This window comes from Halichoerus grypus, chromosome 4 (assembly GCF_964656455.1).
Source record: "Halichoerus grypus chromosome 4, mHalGry1.hap1.1, whole genome shotgun sequence".
In the NCBI taxonomy this organism is placed as follows: Eukaryota; Metazoa; Chordata; class Mammalia; order Carnivora; family Phocidae; genus Halichoerus; species Halichoerus grypus.
This window is the reverse complement of record NC_135715.1, coordinates 175,848,193-175,874,080: the sequence shown is the minus strand read 5'-3', so window position 1 is coordinate 175,874,080 and position 25,888 is coordinate 175,848,193. Positions and strand designations below refer to the sequence as shown.

Here is a 25,888-nt window from a genome sequence, read left to right as displayed (position 1 = left end):
TCTGAACCTAGGGAAAAATGCTACATGTTAGGTCCACCTAAAGAAATACACAGAGGGTGGAAGGATGTGAGCTGCCCAGATGTATGAGAATGTACATAAAAAGAGAATCCAAATTGTCTTGAAATGAAAATAAGTATTTGTATTTTGTCACGCAAGATCAGCACGTCAAGAGCTGAATCCAATAATATCACATGCAGAAATGAGGCTCAGCTCAGAGGGAAAGACCCAGCAGGAGGTACGGAGGGACAAGCGTCCTTAGACTCTCCCCTGGAGCCGCATTAGGATGGTACACAACGGGGGAGAGCATGGGAGCACTGACAGCCACAACAGCGGAGTCTGCCCCGGGGAAAGCAGGCCTCGGTCCAAACCGCAGCATCCGGGTGAGATGGCAATTATGTGAGATCCGTGCCACACAAGCATCTGTTTCACGTACTATTTCGTGTTTTCTAAGTACTGGGGATACATCAGTGAACAAAACAGAACAGGAAGCTTGGAAAGGTCACTAAACCCATCTCAGTAATTGCTACCAGGTGCCCCTTATCATAACAGACCTGTGTGTGTGTGTGTGTGTGTGTGTGTGTGTATGTGTAATGCTGTATGTGTTGTGTAAGGGCTCATTATAAAGAGAGAAGCAACAGCAGATTTGACACTGCATTTCCAGGATAGACACCCAGAGAGAGTTGACAGTTGCCAGATGGTGCTCAAACCCCTGGTTTGGGAGATTCCTCATTCTGCCCAAGGGCCTCATTTTCATCACTGGAGACCTTTCTTTCTGCCTCGATAGCCTTCTTCCCCCCTCTCGTCTTCCAGTGTGTCTGAGGTGAGTCCAACCTGACTGTCTCCCGGGGGTCTTCTCCTGCCATAAAACAAAAGATGTTTCTCAAGTTTACCTGAGCAGAAGCCAGCCCAGGTCTCTCTCAATGAAGATGTTGTCTGGGTGTATAAATGAGAACCCAAGGCTTGGGCTGGAAGGTACAAGAAGATCTAGGGAGTCTGGGGATCCGGATCAAAAGCTCACCATGGACATGCAAGGTGGTCAGCTTATGGAGCACACGCTGTAGCTCTCGGAAGGTGGGTCTGCGGGTGGCGAGGGGGATATCCCAAAGTCGGGGATCCCCCCGTTGCAGGGGTGCCCCATGGCCTCCGAAGAACAGGGACCGGCCAGAGCGGGGAGCACGCAGCAGTACTGTCCCAGCCTCCCCCAGCGCTTTAGCCCAGACTGGCCCTGCCAGCAGGTCACGAACATCCTAGAGAAGAGAGTAACTCAGACCCATGTATTTTCACTTGCTATTTTTAAATCTCCAACCAAAAAACCAGCCCACAGATGACGTGTAAGGAATGGGAAGCAGAAGATAATATAGAGGAAGAAAGAATGAGAGGATGAAGACTCTTGGGATCCATCCCTAGTCTACCTTCGCCTTTCCAGAAATAATGAAGACTGGGAGGAGGCAGGCATCAAGCTCCCCACTGTAACATTTGATGAGAGGGAAAAAAGTAGATTAGCAGACCACCAGATCTGAGACGCCTAACTCACCTTGTATAACGTGGCTTCATTATAGCGCCTCAGGTTGGCTCCGGCAGAACGAGAAGCCCCACCCCGGGCATCCCGAATTCCCTGGGCTGTGCCCCGCTTGGCCCGCACTGTGTAGCGGTGAAAGGTTTTGTGGGTCACCACGTCTCTTCTGTAGACAACACAGACTCAGTGCTGGAAACCAGCCCGTACACCCAGGCTAACCGGACCCACTGCATCCTTATACCCCAGGCAGCACCCTCTCACCCTTGGAAAATGGCTCCAGCAAAGTGCCCAGATGCAGCCATGAGCACCACAGAGTGTCTGGGACCTCCGTTTTGCAGGTTGTGTAGCAGCAGTTCAGGTTCTTCTGGGGGCACCTGGATGACAGAGGGACAGCACAAGCATGCCCGTGGCACGCACTCACAGGAAGAAACCCAGCGCCAAGTGTCTTACATGCGTGATCTCATTTCTTACAGCCATCCTGAGGCTTGTCTCCACTTTACAGACAAGGAAATTTGAGGCTTGTAGAGGTAGTCAAATCAAGTGGTAGAACAGCAATTCAAACCTAGACTGGTCTGTTTCCAAACTTAATTCCATTATACTGGACCCCAGATTCAGGCAAATTCAGTCCAAGACTGTGCTGTCAGTGGTGATACCCATATCCAACAGGAAGAAAAGAAGTAAGAAATGGCCCAGGCTTAGGGGAGACCTAGGCTGAGTGTATAAAGGTTGCAGTTGGCCACACAACCTGGGCCGCCACTTGCCTGGTGAGGGCCCAGCACACAGCGATAGGCATAAAGAAACTGGCCCCGAGCGTTTTGGAAAAGAACCCGATGGGGGTGGATGCCTTGGGGTCTGCTGGGCTTCTCAAACTCAGCCCTCTCCTCATCCGGTATCTGCAAGTCCTCCTCACTGGCTGAGTCTGAGTCCTCTGATCCTGAGATGCTGGAAAGATCTCCTGAAAACAACATGAAGTGCACAAGTTTGGTGTGCCATCTTTGACCTTTCCCCAAGCTCCTAAACTAGGGCCTTCCTCCATCCCCATGTCCTACTCAACACAGGTCTCCTACCAACCATCACCTGTGGAACTCTGCTTTTCAAAATCCAGGGCAGACAGGAGAGGCTTGTCCTTGAGACGTTGCTTTAGGTTAAACCGATGCCAGTCAAGCTTATAATGTTCCCTCTGGTAGGAGGCAAAGAAAGAGGCTGAGTGTGGAAATATGCCCTAGCCTGGCCCTTTGTGGTACCCAAGACCAGTGACAGAACTCCAGAAAGTATGACCAGGTAACACCAACGGCCTCAGTCAAAACACCGACTTTTATTAATGAAAGACAAACCACATGTCTGCCTCTCCTCACCCACCCTATACTTTTGCTTCTGCCATTTAGCTCTGCACCTGGCCTTTTACCTGTTCCTGGTGGTTGTGAAAGTTCTGGTCACAAGTGGAACAAAATAACTTGTCTGAAATATCCAGCGGACCCTGGAGTGGTTTTCTTTCTGGGCTTGCTGTCTCTCCTGAACCTAAATAAGGGGAGGGTAATAAGAGGTGGAAAGGGAGTACAAACCTGCAGTACCTGGAATTATATTCAGTGTCTGATATACAAAGGAGAATACGAAAGAAAAAGATGGCACATCCTTTCCTTCAAAGAGTTTGCAATCTAGGAATCACGAGATAAACAGCACAGTAATCACTTTACACAAGTATGCTTCTGAAGAGATGTGAGACAAATACACATCAAATACTTGACATTAACTAAAGGGACTGTTTAGAGGAACCCTGTAGAAAATAATTTTTGGTAACGTTAAGATTATTTTTAACTGCAAAAACCACTTCCCAAATGCCTGTGTTTTTTTTTAGCTTACATTTCCAATTACGGTGTGGTTTGTTTAAAAAAAAAAAAAGTTCAAGAACAGCCAGAGGCAAATTAAGGTTGTAAAAAAACCAAAAAATTGTTTTACATTCATTAAGAACGAATGATTTGATTTGAAACCACTTAAATTTGGACTATATCTAGGAATTTTGAAGTTTTTTGCGGGCAGTGCTGTAAATGTGACCAGACCTAAGCAATGGCAAGAGGCTTGTTTGGAGACAATTCGGGGGCCTGTGCTGGAAACAACCCGGAGATTGAGTGAATTTAAGATAAATTTTATCCAGTAGAAAGCGATGTCAACAAGGGCTCTTAAACCGGGGAGTATCAATAAGAATGTGTTCCCTGGACGAGCAATAAGCTCTAAAGAGCCTGTCACGTTCCTCGTGGGTCCTCCCCAAACCTTCCCAGATACCTGGACAGGAAGTCCGCAGAGCCTGGGCCAGAGCCTCCCCAGAAGGGTGGCTCACCAGGCTGAGGCCCTGAAGGATCGGAGCATCCGCGTTGAGGTCAAAGAGGGAGACCAACGTAGGAACCTGGGTTGCTGCTGAAACCGGCGACATAGCTGAGCAGAAATTCTTTAGGAGGAGCTCCTGGAGCAGAAAGGGACAGAAACAGAGCTCCCCAGAGTGCGATCCTACCGCCCGGTCTCCTGCCTGCCTGACTTGGGTCTCCCCCACGCCGCAAAGCACCTCGGGCCTCACTCTGGTACCAGGAGTCCGCTCTGGGGCTTAATACGTGACCCCAGGCCGCTTTCTCAAACGCACAGTCTCGGACCACAGAGAGTGAAAGGGGGAAGCAACCAGCTCCCAAATCGAGTCCAGTAGAGCTAAAAATCACTGAGGTTCCCTAAGCGACCGCTCCTCGATACCCGCGCGATGAGCTCCAGCAATGACTAAACCGCGTGGACTCGCCCCCACCCTCAGGAGCGGCACCAAAGGTCCCGGGGAGCCGAGCGGCACGCACGTTTACAATTCCAAGCCCGGATTTCTGCAACACCACAACAATCTCGTCACTACGGAGCAGCGAAGGGGACAAATGGCGTCGCCCGCACCTCAGCCCCGCCCCACACAGCGCGCGCTATTGGTCCTCTGACTGTCCAAAACCCACCTTGAACCTTTAGTCCCGCCCCCGAAGCCGAGTATTGGCCGTCGTGTCTCTACCCCCTATGCTCATTGGCCAGACTGGCTGCGGGTGACAGTGAGTGGCAGGCGCCGGGCCCAGAGCTTTGGGTCCCGACGAAACGAGCGGAGCCGACCGAGCCCCTGGAATCGCTCGGGTCACGGTTCCTGAGGTGAAACGCGAGATCGGTTACTGGAATCCCAAGGCCCGGGTCGGGCCTGACGGAGGGTGCCCGCGGAGCCCTAAGTGAGCTCACGGCGAGTAACGGGGGAAGGGGCGCCGCGGGAGGGGCGAAGGCGCGCAGCCGGAATGTTTTGATGGCGGGGACGCGCGGGCGGGGGCGCGCGCGGGCGGCGGGGCCGCGCGCGAGGTTGTCCGCTGTTGGGAGCCGAGCCCTTGGCCTGGCGCCGGCGACCCTGGGGCGCGCTGGGCTCGGGTCTTGGCGGCTGGGTGTGGGGAGGCAACCCAGCCCATCTGGGTGATCGGCTGTCGGACTAGCTCGATTCTTCCAACATCCGCAGGAAACCCTGAGCCCAGGCCCGGCCAGCCGGGGCTCCATGACCCTGGGTCCACACTGACCCGGTGAGTGGTGAACTCCCCGAAGGTTTGGTCAGCTCCTTTGGACCCAGGGCTCTCACTAACCCAGGGAGTCCCACTGGGGCCAGGCTGGGTCGTGTTCCACGGCCCGAGGGTCTGCACCGACTGGGTGAGTGCTGCCTAGACATGCCTGGCTCCAGGAACCTAGGGACCCCACAGTTCGCCCAGGATCTGGGTCTACACGGACCCAGTCAGGATTTCCCATCCAGGAACTATGCGTGCCTGGTGGGCCTTTGGTGCTAGGGAACCAGGGGAAGAGGTTGACCAGAAAGGCCCTTTTCAGAAGAGACTCTTTTCTTGGGTTTTGGATTTGGGGCTTTGAGGACCCCGAGAGGCCTGTCTAATTTCTGAGGCTGAGGTGGGGCAATGGAAAAACAGTCCAGAGGAGCTGCCTGACCTCAGGCCTGTACTGACTCAGTCTTTACAGGCTCAACAAGCCACTTCTTGGGATCCTAGAGTTGGATGAGTGGTCCTGTATGGTACAAGCAGAGGAAGTGATCTAGCCCTAGTGCCTCTTCCCCACTGCAGCCTCCCTGCCCCATGCTTGGCCTCCTCTTAGTGGAGGGTGGGTGGGTAGGAGGGTTGGGTTTCTTTCTTTCTATCCCCACTGCCCACTCTCTGGGGCCTGACATCTTCTCCTCCAGCAGCTGCAGAGCGAGGGCATCAAGGGCTGGAGTGGAGCAGACGCTGCCCATGGAGCTGGTAGGGCCATGTGCTTATCTCAAACCTTTGTTTACAAAGTGCTTCCAACCTCCCAGAAATCTCTTGGGAGACCCGGGTTTCTCCAGGAGGGCAGAGGGAAGCCCCCTTATCTCCGCTGAGTAGAAGATGAAACAGCACCCCCAACCCCCCCACCCCCCACCCTCGCAAAGCGGCAGACCAGCCAGACCTCAGTAGACACTCAGTAAAGGCTCTGGGAATGACTGACCTCCCAGACCCTGAGCTTACTGCTCTCCTGTGGTAACTACTCCTCTGCCTTTGAGCCGAGAAGACTGGGAGTAGAGACCAAGCCCAGAGATTCTTTCTCACTTTTTCTGGTCTGCTAGGCAGGGCAGGAGACAAGCAGCACCACGGTCTGAACCTGGATCTCTTCGTCATTCCCTGCAGGGGGACAAAGTGGACAGGGGGCGGTGGTGATGGCGCAGTTCGACACTGAATACCAGCGCCTTGAGGCTTCCTACAGTGATTCACCCCCTGGAGAGGAGGACCTATTGGTGCACGTCCCTGAGGGGAGCAAATGTGAGTTCTCGGACCCGACAGCGGAGCCAGGGCCTGGGGCGGGCGCGGGTGGACAAACACGACGGAGGGAGCAAGGGGCTCCTGTTCCTTCAGGGCTCTGACATCTCTACTCCTGTGCCCACAGCACCCTGGCACCACATTGAAAACCTTGACCTCTTCTTCTCTCGAATATCCTTTGTGTTTCTGCGTGGGAGCTCTGGGACCCTTAGCCCCCATCTAAGCTGGGCCCCGGATGGGAAGTTGGGGTGGGTTTGATTCTAATCCCCGGAAGGGAGATGGAACTCTTCTTAAGGCTGAAAGAGGCTGGGGAAATAAGGATCATTATAGATAATGATAAGCCTGCATTTCCCAAGAGCTACGTGCCTTTCACTTTGTGGTGTCAGTTCATAAGGAACCTCTCTAAAGGTGATCTTTCTTTTTGACGGGATGCTAATAACTATAATAATTAATATCTTTTGACCTACTCTGTGTCAGCTCTGTGTTAAATACTTTATGCCCATTATCTCATACCTAATAATCCTCTGAGACGGGTGCTATTATTTCCAAAGTGCCACTGCAGACGAAAGTTGAGAGATATTAAGTAAATTTGGCCAAAGTCACACAGCTAGAAAGTCATAGAGCCAGGAGTTAAGTTCGGGCATGTGACCCCCAAAGTCTGTGCTTCTAAGTGCTGTCTCTGTCAACCACATTTTTCTTGACAATTATACGTTTATAATCTACACCAGAAGAATGGCTTCACTTGCATGCTCATCGGGGAGATCTTTGAGCTCATGTAAGTCTAAGAAGGGACGGTGATGTGGGGAAGGACCGCCTCTCAGTCTTTCCTCTTCTTGAGCTCAGCCCTGGCCGTACCAGCCAGTGCAGCTCAGTTCCCGGCTCAAAACCCTGCAGACTAATTTTAGAGCTCAGGGACTGGGTGTGGCACCAAAATTTACAATCACTTTTTTTATCTCCCTTACAAGGAATTCTTCCCAAATCCCCTTCTCTTCCATGAAGAGAACTCAGACTTGACCATTTCATCAGCTCATCAGCGCTCCGATGGAATGGGCATGGTTCGGTCAGGAGGTCTCAGAGATGCCAGCCACTTAAGAAAAGTGTGTGTTCTGCCTTAGTTACACCTAGGAGGGCAGAGCGCTTTCTAAAAAAGAAGGAGCCATATGGCCTTGCCAAAGAGGATGGGATTGGGGGCGCCTGGGTGGCTCAGTCGTTAAGCGGCTGCCTTCGGCTCAGGTCATGATCCCAGAGTCCTGGGATCGAGTCCCACATTGGCCTCCCTGCTCAGCGGGAAGCCTGCTTCTCCCTCTCCCACTCCCCCTGCTTGTGTTCCTGCTCTCGCTGTCTCTGTCAAATAAATAAATAAAATCTTAAAAAAAAAAAAAAAAAAAAGAGGATGGGATTGGGAAACTCTCCCTCAGTCAGGAAAGACTGTAAATCCCCTTAGGGCTTCTAAATACTATCTCAAAAAGAAATCAGGGATTGGGTGGCAGAGACCACAATCACAAGATCTTTGAGCTGAGTCTAGTAAGTGGTGGCAGAGATTACTATGCCATGAGGAAAGCAGGCTAATTGTGTGACACCCAAGGCTAAGAGGAAAAAGCGGGAGCTGGTTTGGGCCTAAGAAGGTCTCGGGGGCTGAGCAGTGGAGAGAGCCCACTGGGAGTTCTCCAGCCCCTGCTCGTCCCCAGAGGCTGCTCTCCAGTCTTGTTCTGCTGCTTCCAGACTCTTCCCTTTCCCCACACTATTTCACTGGTGCCTCTCCGACTCTTGGACTGTGGCCCCTCTTCCCAATTCCCCAGGCAGTTCCTCTTTGTGGTTGCCTTCACCACCTTCCTGGTCAGCTGTGTGGACTACGACATCCTATTTGCCAACAAGATGGTGAACCATAGTCTTCACCCTACCGAGCCTGTCAAGGTCACTCTGCCAGACGCCTTTTTGCCCGCCCAGGTCTGTAGTGCCAGGTAAGGGCCACAGCTCAGAGGACACCGGAGCCAGAGTTCCACTAGCAGGTGGGGACTGGAGTGTGAGGCGGTGGCGCATTCCCCAGAACGCAGACTCGGGCTCAGCCTCGCCACATCCTTCAGGATAGCATCCTGTCTGCCAAGACTCCTCAAGGGCCTCCCCTCCCGTCCCCCCTTCCTTTTCCCCACCAGGATTCAGGAAAATGGCTCCCTTATCACCATCTTGGTCATCGCCGCTGTATTCTGGATCCATCGGCTTATCAAGTTCATCTATAACATTTGCTGCTACTGGGAGATCCACTCCTTCTACCTGCACGCTCTGCGTATCCCCATGGTGAGACTGGGGAAGTTGGGCAGTTAGCGCGCCACAGCCCAGCGTGCCTTCTGCGGCTTGGGAGGGGTGGGGCGTACTGCTGGGCCTCGGGCACCCTCATCCGTCACTGGCAGGTCAGGGAGCCTCTGCTTAAAGGCTCCACCCAGCAAAGCACAGGGCCTCACAGCTAATGCGGGGCGAGGAGGAGTCCAGGCAACAAGCCCGCCTTCCCCACCGTGTCTCTCTCCCACCCCACAGTCTGCCCTCCCGTACTGCACATGGCAGGAAGTGCAGGCCCGGATTGTGCAGACCCAGAAGGAGCACCAGATCTGCATCCACAAGCGCGAGCTGACAGAGCTGGACATCTACCATCGCATCCTCCGTTTCCAGAACTACATGGTCGCCCTGGTTAACAAATCCCTCCTGCCTCTGCGCTTCCGCCTGCCCGGCCTGGGGGAGGCCGTCTTCTTTACCCGTGGCCTCAAGTACAACTTCGAGCTGATCCTCTTCTGGGGACCTGGCTCTCTGTTTCTCAATGAATGGAGCCTCAAGGCCGAGTACAAACGTGGGGGGCAACGGCTCGAGCTGGCCCAGCGCCTCAGCAACCGCATCCTGTGGATCGGCATCGCCAACTTCCTGCTGTGCCCCCTCATCCTCATCTGGCAGATCCTCTATGCCTTCTTCAGCTACGCAGAGGTGCTGAAGCGGGAGCCCGGGGCCCTGGGAGCACGTTGCTGGTCCCTCTACGGCCGCTGCTACCTCCGCCACTTCAACGAGCTGGAACACGAGCTGCAGTCCCGCCTCAACCGAGGCTACAAGCCCGCCTCCAAGTACATGAATTGCTTCTTGTCCCCTCTGCTGACGTTGCTGGCCAAGAATGGCGCCTTCTTCGCTGGCTCCATCCTGGCCGTGCTTATCGCCCTCACCATCTACGACGAAGACGTGTTGGCCGTGGAACACGTCCTCACCACCGTCACACTCCTGGGGGTCACCGTGACCGTGTGCAGGTGGGCCAGGGCGGCAGGCGGGGGCAAGCCCACTAGCGCCCCTGGGAAAGGCTTCCCTCTCACCGTGACCCCGATTCCCGCAGGTCCTTTATCCCGGACCAGCACATGGTGTTCTGCCCCGAGCAGCTGCTCCGCGTGATCCTCGCGCACATCCACTACATGCCTGACCACTGGCAGGGTAATGCCCACCGCTCGCAGACCCGGGACGAGTTTGCCCAGCTCTTCCAGTACAAGGCAGTGAGTGGAGTTGGAGTTAGGGCCTCTTAGAGACTGGCTGATAGCTCGGTGGTGAGGGCTGGGATCCCTCCTGCTCTCCTGTGACCTGGGTCCCCCCCCACACCTTTTAGGTGTTCATCTTGGAGGAATTACTGAGCCCCATTGTCACACCCCTCATCCTCATCTTCTGCCTGCGCCCACGGGCCCTGGAGATCATAGACTTCTTCCGCAATTTCACCGTGGAGGTCGTAGGTGTTGGAGACACCTGCTCCTTCGCTCAGATGGACGTTCGCCAGCATGGGCATCCCCAGGTACCGGGGAGGACAAGGGCAAGTGGCCAGAGGGGATGCTGACACATACGGTGTCTCTGGGCCGATTGCAGAAAGACACCCCTCTGAGCCAGTGCATCGCCAGAAGGCAGCCCTGCTTGGTAAATACGAGCTTGGGTTGGATTTTAGCCTTCAGCTTGCACCTCTGGCCAAGTTCCCTTGAGAAAGGCACAAACCAAGCAGCTAGCCCAGTGTGCGACCGTCCCTGGGGTGGCCCGGGGCAAGATATGGCAGCCCCCCTCACTGTAGCCTCCCTTGTGCAGTGGTTGTCCGGTGGGCAGACAGAGGCCTCGGTGTACCAGCAAGCCGAGGATGGGAAGACAGAGCTGTCACTCATGCACTTTGCCATCACCAACCCCGGCTGGCAGCCGCCGCGTGAGAGCACGGCCTTCCTCGGCTTCCTCAAGGAGCAGGTTCAGCGGGACGGAGCAGCTGCCGGCCTCGCCCAAGGGGGTCTGCTCCCTGAAAATGCCCTCTTTACGTCCATCCAGTCCTTACAGTCCGAGTCTGAGGTGTGTTCCTGGGGACTGGGAGATGACAGCGGGCAGAGTGGACTCCAGGTGCTGGGAGTTGAGGACTGGGCTTGGGGTGGAAGGGCCTACCTACCCGGTCGGTTTCCTTCTGCCTGTTCAGTCTGTGCCCTGGAGTCCTGACATCCAGAACACTGAGGGACCCTGCGGCCTCCCTCCTGCCCTGGGAACTCTACCCACCCCTTTCTTTCACAGCCACTGAGCCTTATCGCAAATGTGGTAGCCGGCTCATCCTGCCGGGGTCCCCCACTGCCCAGAGACCTGCAGGGCTCCAGGCACAGGGCTGAAGTCGCCTCTGCCCTGCGCTCCTTCTCCCCTCTGCACCCTGGTCAGGTGCCCACAGGCCGAGCTCCCAGCACCATGACAGGCTCTGGGTGAGTAGAGGGGGGGCCACGATGGGAGGGCATGGCAGTAGCCCCCAGCAACCTCTGCGGGTCTCAGAAATGTTGACGGCTCCTGTCTGTGCCGGGGGGGACAGGGTGGATGCCAGGACAGCCAGCTCCGGGAGCAGTGTGTGGGAAGGACAGCTGCAGAGCCTGGTGCTGTCGGAATACGCATCCACCGAGATGAGCCTGCATGCCCTCTATATGCACCAGGTGAGTGGGCAGGAAGGGCCCGAGCCACGGAATCAAGGTGGCCGCTGACAAATAGAGGGTTTTAGGAGTGGAAAAGCAAGATGTGGGTTTGGATCCCTTCTCTGCCATTCCGCTACTCTGATCTCCATTCCCGCATATACCCCTTTACCATCCTTTTCAGCCAAGTTTATTGTCACCCAGGGCCCTTTACACACTGGTTGTTTTCGCTGCCAAGAATCCACTTCCCTGAGCTAGGCATATGGCTCCCTCCTTTATTCACCTGTTCTTACCTCTTCAGTGAGACCGTCTCTGGCCAGCCTGACCAAAAGAGCCTCCCTTGGCCACCCTCCTGAATCTTCTGCTTTATTTTTCTCCATAGCATTTATCTGACATACTGCATTTTTTTCCTTTTTTATTTTATTGTCCATAACCGCCCGCCTCCACGCCCAGCATAGAAGCCATACAAGGGCTGGGATTTTTGTCTGTTCTGTTCACTGCTGTCTTCCCAGCACCTTGAAAGAGTGCCTGGCACTTACATGTGCACCCAATTTGTTCTTGACTCAAATGACTAGGTTCCAGGGACGTGCTGAGAATTTAACGTGTAAGACGTCATATGTGTGGTACACACTGTTAACGTGGTAGTTACTCTGGGTCGCTGATTCTAGGTGAGATGGTAAAAATGGGAACTGGAGGATAGCATGGTGGGGGGCATCTGTTTCAGATACCCTGTCCCCGCCTAATGAGCCCCCCCCCGCCTCCACCTCTCAGCTCCACAAGCAGCAGGCCCAGGCCGAACCTGAGCGGCACGTGTGGCACCGCCGGGAGAGCGATGAGAGTGGGGAGAGCGCCCCTGAAGAGGGGGCAGAGGGCTCCCGGGCCTCCCAACCTATCCCTCGCTCGGCTAGCTATCCCTGTGCTGCAGCCCGGCCCGGAGCACCCGAGACCACCGCCCTGCAGGGGGGCTTCCAGAGGCGCTACGGGGGTATCACAGGTATCCAGTGGGAGTCCAGGAGGGTACAGATCCTTCAGGGAAAGGTGGCTCTTCGGGGGGCCTCCTGGGGAGGAAGGAGGTCAGAGCGATCAGGCCCAAAGAGACTAACCCTCACCCTGACCCTGAACAGCCCCAGAACCTTTCTCCACATTTCTGTTTGTGTTCATTCTAAGAGTATGTTTACTTGTGTCTCTAGATCCTGGCACAGTACCCCGGGCTCCCTCTCACTTCTCTCGGTTGCCCCTTGGAGGGTGGGCTGAAGACGGGCAGTCAGCATCCAGGCACCCAGAGCCGGTGCCCGAGGAGGGCTCGGAGGATGAGCTTCCCCCTCAGGTGCACAAGGTAAGGGCTTCATGACCGGAGAACGACTGCTACAGGAAGTAGTAACTTCCAGGCCGCGATCAAAGTCTCATGTGAGAGAAGGCAGGCCGCTCGTGCAGAGATACTGTTCCTCCCCCTCCAAAATACACTGCCCTTTCTTGCCTCACCTTCTCTGAAATCCAGGGCTTGATTTTCCCTATGAGTTCCTCCCCAGGAATCAAGCTTTCCTTTTCCTTTATCTCCAAGCTGTTTTTTGGGTAAGCAGTTAGCGGAAGATTATCTCCACTACTAACCCGTTTCTCTCCACAGGTATAGACAAGGCTGAGAGGGTCCCTATGTCCCAGGATGGAGGCCGCTGTCGCCCTGCCATCCCATCCGCCTACCATGGAGGGCTCCTCTGAGTGTTGCCTGGCTCCACGTGTGTGGTGTCTGTGTGTCTGCCTGGCCAAGGGAGGTGCCAGCGCTGGGCTTGCCACAGCCCCAGGAGAGATGGGGGGCCCAGGAACCAAGGCACACAGGACTCCAGCCTCATCCCCAGGAACCCCCTTGGCTCAGAGTGTGGTGCTAGAAACTGGTCCCCAGCCCAGCCCCAGTACTACCACCTTTGCACCCACCCCTGCAAGTCTCCAGAGGACTGCCCACCACAGAAGCTGCCAAGCAGGGAGAACCCGTGCCAACTGTGGAGTGGGGAGGTTGGGCCCAGACCCTCAGCCTCTGCAGCCTCCCTCCCCCACCCTGAACAGATGAGCAGCTCAGGCTGTGGCCCTTACCTCACCCCCAGTTCTCTCCCAGTGCTGCAGCCTGCTCACCTCTCTCCCGCTTCCTGCACATGACTGGCATGTGTGCCGCTCGCTCTGGTTCTGTTCGCTTGCTCCCATTCTGTTCAGCTTTTGCTTTGCATTGGTGCGGAGGCCCTAGATCCCAGCTCCTCTCATGCTATCTTTTGACACTAAGAAGGAAGGTTTCTAAATTGCAGGAGCAGGGTGGACATTCTTTGCTGCCCTCTCCCAACTTCTAGGATGGGCCCCTGGGAGACTGAGGCCATTCTGGTCCCCATTGCTGCTTATTATACCCCTTACCGCCTGCACATAGGACGGACTGGACTGGTTGTGCCCTCGGCTGTCTACCTCCCAGCAGGAGAGCTCTGGCCTGCCTCCCGCTGTCCTCCAGAGGGGGACAGAGGGACGACAGGAGGCCTTCGCCCTAGGCTTTGAGCTGCCGCATTGCATGCTGGGATCCAGCTCCTACTCTCCACCCCACCCCTCGCCCCGATCTGGTCCGCTGCGGGTGTGGTCAACTGTGCTGCCCGAGCTCACAGCGGAAGGCGTAGGAACTGTGTACAGCTTGATAACCCTTAATAAAAAAGGGACTTTGACGAGGTCGTGGCTTGTTGTCTGGCGCCGCTAGTTGTCTCTCGGCGGCTAGAATTATGGGAACAAGTGGAGTGGGGTGCGTGTGATTTTCCCTGATGGCCGGGGAGCCGGCCGGGCCCTGTAGGAAAGTGGGTCTATGCCGTCACTTGGATATACCGAGCTAGCCTGCTAGCGGAAGGGTCATTTCCTAGCTGTGGTTCCGTGGAGGTCAAGGTCTCCGGCCGGACGTGCGGTCAGATTTCGCGCCCTGAGCACGTGACCAAGCCGACTCCGCCCTGGTATTTTGCCTTTCCCGCGTGCACCCTCCCCCTCCCGCCCCTTCAGAGAGGTTGACCAATGGGGACCCTACGTAGGGGCTGGGGCCGCCCTCGTGGGCGGGGCTGCTGCGCGAGGGCGCTGCTCCGGTCAGACGCCGAGCATTCCTTCGGGCCGGGTCTTGGCAGTAGGGTCCCAGGCAGCGAGTGAGGGCCGGACGGACGGGAGAAGACGGCGTACGTGCCCTGCGTGAGTGCGTGGCGGCGGCGCGTGCGCGGAGAGTGGGTAGTGTGGCCGGGCCCACGTGTGTCCCTGCCCGAGACCCCCGCGGCTTGGCGCCCCTCGGCTCCATGACCCGAAACACCCCACCATCCGCGCCCCGCCCAGAGCAGCCGGTTCCGTTTGCCCTTCTTGCAGTCCCCGCAGGCCCCAAAGTCCCCGCAGCCTCGGCCGGCGGCCACGCATCGCCATGGTGATTGTGGGCAACTACTGCGAGGCCGAGGGGCCCTTGGGGCCGGCCTGGGTGAAGGGGGGCCTGAGTCCCTGCTTCTTCTTCACGCTTATGCCCTCGACACTGATGGCCCTGGGGGCTCTGGCCTTGGTGCTCGCCCTTCCCTGCAAGCGCCGGGAGCGGCCAGCTGGCCCCCACGAGCCGTCCTGGAGCGCCGGCCCTCTCGTCGCTCCCTATGTGCTGCAGCTGTTTTTGGCCACACTTCAGGTGGCACTGCCCCTAGCCGGCCTCGTTGGCCGGGTGGGCACTGCTGGGGCCGCCCCGCTGCCAGGCTACCTACTGCTGGCTTCCATACTGGGGACTCTGGCCAGCGCCTGTGGCCTGGGGCTGCTCGTGGTGGAACATAACCAGGCCTGGCAGAAGCTAGCAATGGGCATCTGGATCGAGTTCAGGCACAGCTCGGGTCTCCTGCTCCTCTGGACTGTGGCATTTACAGCTGAGAACTTGGCCCTTGTGTCCTGGAACAGCCCACAGTGGTGGTGGGCACGGGCAGACTTGGGCCAGCAGGTAAGGGACCTCGTGGGGAGAGGAGAATCATGAGTGGCAAGGGCTGAGAAGAAGGATGGTATGTCTGGTCACACTGGTTCCACACTTTCGGATGCCTCTAAGAAAGGGAAGAAGGGGGAGGCCTGCATGGCCTGGTTGCTGATAGCCAGCTGGTGGGGTGTGTCTGTGCTGAGTCACTCTAGATTTTTTTTAAAGCCTACTTGATGCTGGGCCCCTGACCTGGGTATGTGCCCTACCCCAGTCCCTAGCTCTGTTATAAGTGGTAACAATGGCATTTTGGCCTTCTTTGATGCTCTCCGGACACGTTTTATTCTAGGTTCAGTTTAGCCTGTGGGTGCTGCGGTATGTGGTCTCTGGAGGGCTTTTTATCCTGGGACTCTGGGCCCCTGGACTTCGTCCCCAGTCCTATGCCTTGAAGGTTAATGAAGAGGATCAAGACGTAGAGAGGAGTGAGGTATGCCTGAATTTCTGAACCTTAGGGTCTGTCTTAATTTCATTGCCTGTCCTCATTTTTTCCACCATAATATTTCTTTCCCAAATTTCAGTTTGTGCCCTGTGAGCCTTTCTGACCTCATTGGGGATCACTTGTGGGTCTGAGATAACTGGGAGCTGTAATCCCATACATTTTCCCTAGAGGGGTTCGGCTAGGCCACTTCTTTTTGATTTCTGAGCTCCCCTCCCCTACGCATTTGACCATCCTAGGTTCCGTCACCAGAGGCACCACCAAGATCTACATGGCAAGACCTTGGCAGGAAGCTCCGCCTACTGAGTGGCTACCTGTGGCCTCGAGGGAGTCCAGTTCTGCAGCTTGTTGTGCTCATCTGCCTGGGGCTCATGGGGTTGGAACGGGGACTGAATGTGTTGGTCCCCATCTTCTATAGGGACATAGGTGAGGGGAAGAAGAAGTGCCCGCTCAGCTCTCTGGTCCTTCCTCGGCCATGTGAGAGGTGGGGGCCCTAACCTACGGAGGTGGGACAGTGTTAGGAGCTGGAGGGTCAGAAACGGGATTGTGGCTGGTGCCTGGAGCAGTTTCTCCCGAAGAGAGCCCTCGAAGCCAGAAGTGGGCTCTGACTTATTTTCTCCATAGTGAACTTAATGACTGAGAAGGCACCGTGGAGCTCCCTGGCCTGGACCGTCACCACCTATGTCATCCTCAAGTTCCTCCAGGGGGGTGGCACTGGCAGTACAGGTATGAGGGACTCTGCTGTCACCCTGGTTGTCATTGGCCTCTCTCCCTCTTCCTCCCCGAAGCATCCCTCCCTTGGCCCCTTGGCCTTCTCGGACCTTTCATATCTTGGTAGTGGGCTGATGTCATTTGGCCCCTCAGCTCTACCGAGGCCTCCCCCCGGCTCCCCCTAGGCTTTGTGAGCAACCTGCGCACGTTCCTGTGGATCCGGGTACAGCAGTTCACATCGCGGCAGGTGGAGCTGCGCCTCTTCTCCCACCTGCATGAGCTCTCCCTGCGCTGGCACCTGGGACGCCGTACCGGGGAGGTGCTACGGATTGTGGACCGGGGCACGTCCAGTGTCACAGGGTTGCTCAGGTGCCAGGCCCGTGGAAATGGAGTGTGGGACGGTGGGGCTGGAGAAAGCACCCAGCTTCAGCTGCCTCTCCGTCCTCCTTTTAATTTTTTTTTTTTAACTTTAAGATAAATATACACGTGCTGCCATAACACAAATAAAATGGAACAAGTATCTTATAAATTCTACTCACTTCTCCAGAGGTTCCCACCCCGTCTAGGATGTTGAGTTGTGCTCTTGACACTTTGACATACGTATATGCAGAGACTCACGGCACTAATGGGGTACTGGGGAGGGTTTCCCTAAAACACATAGGGTCATGACACAGATATCATTCTCAGAATTGCCTTATTAACAAAACAGTATGGAGACATCTTCTTCCCCTGCATGAAGATCCTCCTCATTCGTTATAACTGACCCAGCGCGTTCTGTACTTGGGGCCTGCTACCGTTTATTTAGCCATCCACCTGTTGAGGGGCATTTAGCTTGATTCTAGTCTGCTGCCACTGAAAAACAAAACACCACACTGAAACTCCTGGGGGCAGAGCTGCTGGCTCCAAGCCCCTAAACCTTCCTTTGTTGCCTGACTCGCCTTCCTAGCTACCTGGTGTTCAACGTGCTCCCCACGCTTGCGGACATCACCATCGGCATCATCTACTTCAGCATGTTCTTCAACGCCTGGTTTGGCCTCATTGTGTTCCTGTGCATGAGTCTTTACCTCAGTGAGTGCTGCTTGGTGGAAGTGTCTCCCTGAAGTATTCTGGGGACTTCCTTGGGCATGAGCCCTGGCCCTACTCAGGTGGCCCAGCTAGGAGAGGCTGTGGATTAGTGGACTTGAGTAAGCTGCTGCTCCCCAACGTGATGGGTGGGCCTTCTCTTCTGCCAGGGGGGCTGTAGCTCAAGCCGGATAGAGGGACAGGGAAGGGTCTCCTGGTCACATTAGGGGCCTGCTGTGGGTTCAAGTCAAGGAGAAACCTCATTTCTCTAACCAGCTGCAGCTCGCCTTCATTTGGTCACCCACAGCATTTTCACACACGAGGCTTTGTGCAGGCCGCAAAGATGCCTCAGGCATAGCCCCTTCCCCCGGGGAGCTTAGGGCTCTCTCCCTTTGGGATCTGGGTCCCTGGTCTATAGCTCAGGGTTCGTGTGTATGTGTCAGGTAGCGAACATCCCCCCGTGGTCTCTGCTATCGGGAGTGATGTCTTGATCTCTTCTTCACCTTCCTCCCCCTCCTGTCACTCTACAGTTGTGACCATTGTGGTTACTGAGTGGAGAACGAAGTTTCGACGTGCTATGAACACACAGGAGAATGCTACCCGGGCCCGAGCTGTGGACTCTTTGCTAAACTTTGAGACGGTAATGAAGGCCTTGGACAGTAACGTGAGGCACGGAGATGTGAGGCAGCCACGACGCGGGGCTGCCAGGGAGCTGCGAGGGGCGGCGGGGGGGGGGGGGGGTGCCTTTTCAAATGAGGACGGAGGGAGGCCTGGCTGGCTCAGTCAGAAGAGCATGTGACTCTCGATCTCAGGGTTGTGAGTTCTAGCCTCATGTTGGGTGTAGAAATTATTTAAATAAGAGTTTAACAAAAGAAAGAAAAAAGATAAAATGAGGAAGGAGGCACTGGGAATCTGGAGGAAATGATCCAGGTGTTCAGGCTGCAGCCTCGTCTCATACGGTGGCTTGACTTCGTCAGGTGAAGTATCACAACGCGGAAGGTTACGAAGTGGACCGCTATCGAGAGGCCATCCTCAAATATCAGGTGAGGATGCTCGTTTGACGCTGGCTGAGAGCAGTGGCCTAGCCTCGTGGAATTGCCAGGGCCAAGAGGAGTACAACTTGGGCTGAAAAAGTGAGGTTGAAGATGCTGGGGGCTCAGGTTTGGATTTGGTGAGAGTGTATGTGTGACATTCCACCCCCCGGCCCCCCCATATCATTGCCCCAGCATTTGGAGTGGAAGTCAACGGCTTCACTGGTTTTGCTAAATCAGACCCAGAACCTGGTGATTGGACTCGGGCTCCTTGCTGGCTCCCTGCTTTGTGCGTACTTCGTCAGTGAGCAGAAGCTACAGGTGAGGGAACTGTGCTGGGGACGGGGAAGAGGGGCCCGGGGTCCGTGTCTGGGCCCCCCGGTGCCTGGGGGGAAGTGGGCAAGGTGACAGCAGATGGGCGGGGTGCCAGCCCGTAGGCCTCCCATGACTCCGTCGTCCTCCTGGGATCTCCACAGGTCGGGGACTTCGTGCTCTTTGGCACCTACATCATCCAGCTGTACATGCCTCTCAACTGGTTTGGCACCTACTACAGGTAACCTCATCTCCGACCCTCACCTGTCCGGGGTGCATGGTTATTTCCCCAGCTCCTCAGAGGAGCCCCAGCCAACGCTGTTTTTGCAGGATGATCCAGACAAACTTTATCGACATGGAGAACATGTTCGACCTGCTGAAAGAGAAGCCGGAAGTGAGTGAAGCGTGGGGTGCGGGAAGCGGGAGTCTGCGTGGTGTTCCGGTGGCTGGGGAAGAGCAGACCTTAGTGGCGGCACACATGGGTGGCACTTTCCCAGGTGAAGGACCTCCCTGGAGCAGGGCCCCTGCGCTTCCAGAGGGGCCAGATTGAGTTCGAGAATGTGCACTTCAGCTATACCAGTGGGTGAGTCTCCCTTTTGCCACCTCCCAGCCTCCTGTCCCATCATCCATTTACACATGGCCTCCGCCCCCCTATCCCTGCTTCTCAGCCCACCACTGCCTAGAAGGGGAGCCTTCTAGGGCAGGGCCCAGGGGAGGGGCAGGGCCCAGGAGTAGCTCTCCTGGTGGAAGGAGTCCCTGGGAGTGCAGCAGGCCTGCTGACCACGCCCACCCTTCCTTGCAGGCGAGAAACGCTGCAGGATGTGTCCTTCACCGTCATGCCTGGACAGACCCTGGCCCTGGTGAGAGAAGACCCAGGCACTTGGCCCAGACTCCTTGAGTTTCCCTACTCCGGTGCTCATGGAAGTTTGTGACCCAGGCTGTGGGTCAGAATCCTGTCACGACAGGCCACAGGATTGAATGTAGCAGCCTCGATGGACACTGGTGGCTTCTTGGAGAGCAAGCCTTAAAAGCAATAGGCCTGAAAATGTTTTCCCTCTGTTTCCAATGCACCAGGTGGGCCCATCTGGAGCAGGGAAGAGCACAGTGTTGCGCTTGCTGTTTCGCTTCTATGACATCAGCTCCGGCTGCATCCGAATAGATGGGCAGGACATCTCACAGGTAAGGTTGCTGGGGAGGAGACTGTGATTTAGGGGCCTGTGTGTGAAAGAATGGCTCTCTATGAAGTGCTGGCCACTCTCCAGGGAGAGAAGGAGAGGTCACCCCTGCAAAAAGCTGCAGCTGGAGACCTCAGCCTTACTAGTGTCATGTGACCTACCCCAGTAAAGTAGTCATGGGCATAAAAAGCATCTTTTTTCTTTATAGATGGAGAAGCAGACTCAGGGAGGTTGAACGATTTGCCCACACAGCTAGGACTTGGGATGGTGGTGACAGGGTTCCTATACCCCATCCCATGTGCCCCCTCCGCCCCCGATCCCATCTTACCTCCCAGAGGGTGGGCGTGGGGCAGTCTCACGGCCTGGGCCATACGGTCTTTTGGCTCCAGGTGACCCAGATCTCCCTCCGGTCTCACATTGGAGTCGTGCCCCAGGATACTGTCCTCTTCAATGACACCATCGCTAACAACATCCGCTATGGCCGTCTGACAGCCGGGGACGAGGAGGTGGTAGCTGCCGCCCAGGCTGCGGGCATCCATGAGGCCATCCTGACTTTCCCTGAAGGTGAGCTTCCTGCAGAGAGAGGCCCTGCCCTGCCCGATTCAGTCCTGCTGTTCCCTCCAACCCTCTGTTCCATCCCGTCCTGCTCATCTGGGCGCAGAAACCAAATGTGTTCCGTGTGACTTGAGGTAGGCGGGCAATGTTCACAGGATACGAGACGCAGGTGGGCGAGCGCGGACTCAAGCTGAGTGGTGGGGAGAAGCAGCGTGTGGCCATTGCTCGCGCCATTCTCAAGGCTCCAGACATCATTCTGCTGGATGAGGTGAGGGCCCTGGGCAGTCCGCTCCCCTCCTTCCTCCCTTGCGTGTGCCCAGGCCATTTGCTGCTGGGCAGTGGCCCATCGCGGATAGACAGCATGAATCCCTGCTTCATAAAAACACCTTACAGTCCTCGAATGCAGAGCAGGTTCTTTTTGATTCCCAAGGCCTCAGCTAGCAGCTTGTGTCCTCCTTCCACGGGGATCTCGGGTGGCAGGGGCAGGTTTACCCAGATCCTTTCTGTAGGCAACATCAGCGCTGGATACATCTAACGAGAGGGCCATCCAGGCTTCTCTGGCCAAAGTCTGCGCCAACCGCACCACGATCGTCGTAGCGCACAGGTACGGGACCCCGGGCAGCGGGCAGCGGGCGCCCACTTGTGGTGTATGGTGCGTAACGCAGCTCTGATTTCTCAGGCTCTCAACTGTGGTCGACGCTGACCAGATCCTCGTCTTTAAGGATGGCTGCATTGTAGAGAGAGGACGGTAAGGAACAGCGCAGGATGAACAGGGCGGGGCCTCTGAAGCGGGGGGGGGGGGGGGGGGGGGGGGGGAGGAAAAGGTGAAATCCCACGAGTGTCTCGGAGCTCCCTGGCTGATCCCTCCCCTCTCTGTGGGCTGGTGGTGAGGACTCTTGGGGTTAAACGGGTGGTTGGGACTTGCACTTTCCTCCTCCTCCTTGCCCCAGGCACGAGGTTCTGCTGTCCCGAGGCAGCATGTATGCGGACATGTGGCAGCTGCAGCAGCGGGGACAGGAAGAAGTCTCTGAGGACACCAAACCCCCAGACTGAGACCGGTGACAAAGCTGCGGCCACGTCCCTCCCAAAGGAGAACTCAGAGGGGAATAAGATGTATCCCTTTGCCCGGCATGTTTCATCCCGGTGTTGGGGTATGGTGCTAGCTATAGTTGGGGAAAAGAACCTTTCGGAAAAGCACTTTTTGGGGAAATAAAAGTGTGGACTATGCTAGGATCCTTGTGACCTTGGTGTGGGGCATTGCAGGGGGCCTCTACCCTTAGGCGAGGGGCACATTCTTGACAGGACTCCTCTGGTTTCGGTTGGAAAGGAGAAAAAAACACACCACTTGGAGGTCTTAGTGACTGCCAAGATCCTTTATTCCTTCCAGGCCCCTCCTTGCCCCCTACAGATGGGGGCAGCCTCAGTGTAAAGGGGATGACATGATGCAGGGGGCTGTCCGGGGCCTGGCCAGCATTCGCCGAGGGCCCACCCACCAGACAGTTCTAGCTGCTCTCTTCCAGGGCCTTCTGTAGGCTTGGCTCCACAAGGTGCTCCTCCTGATGCTCCCTGGAGATGGCCTCCTTGTCTTCACTCCTGGCTGCTCCCAGCCTCCTCTCCCTGTGTACCCTAGAGGTGTGGGGGCCACAGTCCTCCTCAGCTGAGCCTCCCTCCCCAAGCCCAGGGCCCTAGCACAGGCTGCAGTTGGACGGCTTCAAGCTGCGGCTCTGGGCCTGGAGCAAGGAAAGGGGAAGGAAGGGAAGACAGGGTGCGACGTCAAGGAAATGAGGGCCAGTCCTCACTTCAGAGCCCAGTGTGGGCTGGAGTCACGCCAAAAACGAAAGGATAACCACCATTCCGAAACTCTCTGCCACTTGAAGAAAGCCCCTCCCCACCTCCCTCCCAGTGCAGGACCTGAGCTCTCCCCAGTCCTCATACCTGCTGCCGTCGGTATTCTGCCTCGCTGGCTGACAGTGCTTGTGCTAAAGCTAAGTCTTCTTCCTCCTGAGAACTGGGAGGGAGGAATAGCGCAAGTTGGATGACAGTAACACCTAAAACGTGAGCATCTGATCTGTTAGGCATCCCTGTGCTGAGCGCTTCTGAGTATTCTCTCAGTCTTTCCACAACCCTACAAGGTATGTAGTAGTACGGTCCCATTTTAGAGAAAATTAAGAACCCTCATGGGTTCAAGAACTTGTCAAAGGTCATATAGTTAATAAGCTGAATTTTGAGCCCAAGTTCTTAATTATTATCCTGCATGGGGCTGGAGTGGTCCCACCGCCCTCCCTCCAAACTGAGCCTTTGCCCACATCCCACTCTCTTTCACCAGAGGAGGTACCTTGGGACCTGGGGTTTGGTCTCTGCCAGGGACAGTTCCAGGGCTCTTTGCAGAGCCTCATCCTCACTCTGCAAAGAGGAGAAAGAAAACCAGTTGCCTTGGACTTTATTCTCCTGGCGGGGGCAGGGGAGGGTTGCTTCTGCCACCCACCCCCCCCAAGCTCCGCCCAACTCACCAAGCCATTCTGCAGAGCAATCACTGGAGGGGCTGACCTGGATGGAGACTGGGTTGTTGCTCTACGGCAGACATTCAAGAGGCTGAAGTCAGAGATGTGAAGGGAAAAAAGGGAGAGAAGAAACAGGTAGGCCTGCCTACCTGCTGGGAGAGGTAGATGAAGGCAACGTCCGACTTGGGCTGGGGACGGTGCTTGTAGAAGAACCCAGACCTTGTGCTCTGGAGATGGCGGCAAGTCTGTAGGGAAGAGACACTCTTGGCATGCCTCCAAGAACAGTCAGCTTGCATGTCCTCCCAGGCATTACCCAGGAAGTCAGGAGGGGAGTTCCTCCAGTCTGGAAAAACACGCACTTGAATAGGAAGCTAAAATAGACTCCTCTAGCTAAAGGCAACAGGTTTGCAGCTCCTCAACTTGTAACGACAGAGGCTGAGTCAGTTCCAAAAGGACGGGGTGATCCCAAAGGCAAGGACTGGACCTGGCTGCAATTACCCTGGCCGGCTGGTGGGGTGACTCGCCCCGGAGCAGTCATGGTCCAGCGGGTGACGGTGCTTGATGCAGAAGTTCCCGCCACAGCGCTCACAGGTCAGTTTCATCATCTCCCGCTGGCGGCAGCCAGAGCGTTCACACTTATTGGTGAAGATCTGAGGTGCAGAGGGAAGGTTTGTCTCTGCTGAGACTCTGACCCCGTCCTCCAATCCCATCATAACAGCTGTTCGGGTTTGCAAGCATCCACGGTCCCAGCTGGGTCACGGCTAACCCCTCCAACGCTTACCTTACGTTTTTGCTGTGCTGGATCTGAGCGACAGTCTCGGTCGATGTGCTCCCCCACAGCGCGGTCAGGGGGCTCCCCTCTGGCCACAGGCACAGGCACATTACAGAGTGGGCACACAGGTACCTGGATATCCTAGAGTTAAGAAGGAGTAGGGGTCAGTCTGTGGCCGCTCCCAGTCCAACCAAATCTCTGGTCCTGAAACAGCCTCCCTGAAAGAACCTGGATATGCCTCCTATAAACGCACAAGGAAACAATGTTTCCAGCACTGAGCTTCAGAAAAACAACGAGAGGAAATGGGAGGCAGAGGGATTCCGGAGATGCTGCAAGCATCCTCCAGCCGCCCCCTCCCGCCGTCAGCCCGCCCCCTCACCTTCTGGTAAGCAGATCCACAGTGATGCTGGGCGTACGCCACATGGTCTGCGCAGAAGATGCCGGAGCAGGCGTCGCACTTGAGCGGCAGAAAATCTGCAGGGAGCGGGTCGGACTGCAGGTCCAGCGGGACCTCGACGTCATTCCCACTCACTCAAGCCTTCCACTCAGGGGAAGGGAAAACGCCGCCCAGTTTGCAACAAACTGCACCCGGTCCTACGCCACTATCTCCTTAGCCACGCCCCCTTAGCCACCGCCCCCAACTTCGATCCCCGCCCTCCTCTGGCATTGCCAGCCCGGGAGCTCAGCCTTGGAGCCCATCCTTCGCGCCACCTGCAGCTCCAAGCCGCGCTCGGCCCGGCCCCGCCCCCCGCGCGCTCCGCCCCTCACCCAAGCGCTGACAGCTCGGCTCGGAACAGTGAGCCCCGAGGTCCGGAAACTCCATCGCCGGGCCGGGCGGGGCCTGCTGGCAGAGGAAGCGGTGCTGAGCGTGTCTAGGGCTCTCGCTCCGGGTCCGCACCACGACCCGGCACTCCAGGGGGCTCCTGCCCCGCCCCTCCCTCTCCCCCCGCCCTGCCGGGGTTACCGGAGCCTCAGCCCTTCCCGGCCAGCGACTCCCACTCCTCCCCCGGCGCGCGCGGGCGTGCTGACGTCATCGCGCAGGGCGGGCACGTCCCGCGCAGTCTCTGGGCGGCGGGAGGAGCCTCCCCTGCAGAGCCGAGTCCCGCCCTCCCCTGCTGGGTGAGGCGGGGGGGGGTGCGGGGAGGGTGACCGCGCGCGGCTCCGGGAGGGTGGGAGCGGGCTAAGCTCCCGGACGGGCCAAAGCGCCGGCGAGGGCGAGGCTGGATGAGATCCTGGGGAAGTAGGGCTGGGGTGGCTTGGGGTCTTTCACAGTTGGGTCCCTCGCCCGCTCCTCACTCCAATACTTTCGCTCTCGCGCTTTCGTTCACTGCCACAGGGGCTCTTACTGTCCACGAGCTGACGACTCCCGTATTTCCTCCCAGTGCAGATTTCCCCCTGGATCTGCGGATCCTTCCTCCGGGTTTACCTCTGATGCCCTTTCTGTAAGACTTCGCTGACCCTCCCCAGTCTGAGTTAGGAGCACCGACCGTGTGATCTCCCCGATTCTGTGCTAGCGCCCGTATCACCTTATTGTAATAGGCTGTTCACACACGCGCACATCAATGTCCTGGGAAATCGGGGACCGCCTCTATCTTGTTTGGGTCCCTAGCACCCAGCGCAGTGCCTAGAATTGTGTGGTTTTGTTACTGTGGGTTTGATATGAGTTCAAAAATTGTTTTTAGAAGTTGTTTTGACATAAGAATGAAGTACGTTGTGTCGGGATGTCATCATCTCATCTGTTCTCACAGGTGAGAATTCAGTAGTAGCTCAGCTGCTGAGGGGCCGCTCGGGGCTTATTAATAAAAACATATGAAGAAGCAACTGGATGACATATGCAAAGACATGACTTACAGGGCAATATATATACATCTCGGGTACCCCCAGTCTAGGGTGGACAAGTATTCTCTCAGTCAAAACCTGAAGGGTGAGAGGATGTTGGCTAGGTGAAGGCCAAGGAAGAAAGGAACAGAGTGGAAGGAGATGGTATTCCAGGCGGAGGAATCGGCAGGGACAAAGACCTGGAGATAAGAGAGAGAACGAGGTCCTTTAGATGAGCTTTAAGAAAGCTAGCTATACGCAAC

At 56.3% G+C, this 25,888-nt stretch overlaps 4 protein-coding genes and 1 long non-coding RNA gene across 19 annotated transcripts; 2 read left to right on the top strand and 3 right to left on the bottom strand.

The window, feature by feature from the left end:
- Window positions 1-6: 6 nt before the first annotated feature.
- Window positions 7-4,424, bottom strand: ANKZF1 (ankyrin repeat and zinc finger peptidyl tRNA hydrolase 1). Its single transcript, XM_078071342.1, has 9 exons — window positions 4,348-4,424; window positions 3,797-3,974; window positions 2,922-3,034; window positions 2,594-2,696; window positions 2,278-2,471; window positions 1,778-1,890; window positions 1,535-1,682; window positions 1,019-1,247; window positions 7-856 (listed from the first exon to the last, which is right to left on the bottom strand). Exons 2-9 carry the CDS (start codon window positions 3,942-3,944, stop codon window positions 702-704), a joined length of 1,203 nt encoding a protein of 400 aa, XP_077927468.1. The 5' UTR covers window positions 3,945-3,974; window positions 4,348-4,424; the 3' UTR covers window positions 7-701.
- Window positions 4,425-4,580: 156 nt separating this feature from the next.
- Window positions 4,581-13,958, top strand: ATG9A (autophagy related 9A). 9 transcript variants are annotated; one of them, XM_036082997.2, is made up of 17 exons: window positions 4,581-4,749; window positions 5,025-5,085; window positions 5,748-5,802; window positions 6,208-6,339; window positions 6,464-6,507; window positions 7,047-7,111; window positions 8,136-8,297; window positions 8,490-8,631; window positions 8,869-9,617; window positions 9,701-9,854; window positions 9,965-10,144; window positions 10,426-10,674; window positions 10,888-11,066; window positions 11,171-11,288; window positions 12,036-12,258; window positions 12,455-12,600; window positions 12,889-13,958. In XM_036082997.2, the coding sequence occupies exons 4-17, from the start codon at window positions 6,237-6,239 to the stop codon at window positions 12,892-12,894; spliced, it is 2,520 nt and encodes an 839-aa protein (XP_035938890.1). In that variant the 5' UTR covers window positions 4,581-4,749; window positions 5,025-5,085; window positions 5,748-5,802; window positions 6,208-6,236; the 3' UTR covers window positions 12,895-13,958. The 9 variants fall into 9 exon arrangements, with proteins under 9 accessions (XP_035938890.1, XP_035938886.1, XP_035938888.1 ...); XM_036082993.2 differs by having other exon boundaries at window positions 5,745-5,802; XM_036082995.2 differs by lacking the exon at window positions 5,025-5,085.
- Window positions 13,959-14,347: 389 nt separating this feature from the next.
- ABCB6 (ATP binding cassette subfamily B member 6 (LAN blood group)) lies at window positions 14,348-21,767 on the top strand. Its single transcript, XM_036082989.2, has 19 exons — window positions 14,348-15,225; window positions 15,542-15,679; window positions 15,928-16,114; window positions 16,313-16,414; window positions 16,585-16,768; window positions 17,346-17,467; window positions 17,992-18,101; window positions 18,439-18,504; window positions 18,688-18,813; window positions 18,969-19,045; window positions 19,135-19,198; window positions 19,302-19,387; window positions 19,607-19,664; window positions 19,879-19,983; window positions 20,369-20,543; window positions 20,690-20,802; window positions 21,044-21,138; window positions 21,214-21,282; window positions 21,485-21,767. Exons 1-19 carry the CDS (start codon window positions 14,677-14,679, stop codon window positions 21,585-21,587), a joined length of 2,529 nt encoding a protein of 842 aa, XP_035938882.1. The 5' UTR covers window positions 14,348-14,676; the 3' UTR covers window positions 21,588-21,767.
- Window positions 18,296-20,372, bottom strand: LOC144381657 (uncharacterized). The gene is made up of 3 exons (XR_013447377.1): window positions 20,308-20,372; window positions 19,069-20,019; window positions 18,296-18,586 (listed from the first exon to the last, which is right to left on the bottom strand). It is a non-coding gene; the product is annotated as an uncharacterized LOC144381657 (long non-coding RNA).
- Window positions 21,768-21,892: 125 nt separating the features above from the next.
- Window positions 21,893-24,875, bottom strand: ZFAND2B (zinc finger AN1-type containing 2B). Of its 7 annotated transcripts, none has more exons than XM_036083017.2 (10): window positions 24,772-24,875; window positions 24,576-24,648; window positions 24,187-24,281; window positions 23,817-23,948; window positions 23,534-23,685; window positions 23,185-23,280; window positions 23,045-23,105; window positions 22,870-22,937; window positions 22,470-22,582; window positions 21,893-22,160 (listed from the first exon to the last, which is right to left on the bottom strand). In XM_036083017.2, the coding sequence occupies exons 2-10, from the start codon at window positions 24,628-24,630 to the stop codon at window positions 21,955-21,957; spliced, it is 978 nt and encodes a 325-aa protein (XP_035938910.1). In that variant the 5' UTR covers window positions 24,631-24,648; window positions 24,772-24,875; the 3' UTR covers window positions 21,893-21,954. The 7 variants fall into 7 exon arrangements, with proteins under 7 accessions (XP_035938910.1, XP_035938911.1, XP_035938909.1 ...); XM_036083018.2 differs by having other exon boundaries at window positions 24,576-24,651; window positions 24,772-24,828; XM_036083016.2 differs by lacking the exon at window positions 24,772-24,875 and having other exon boundaries at window positions 24,576-24,764.
- Window positions 24,876-25,888: the final 1,013 nt, after the last annotated feature.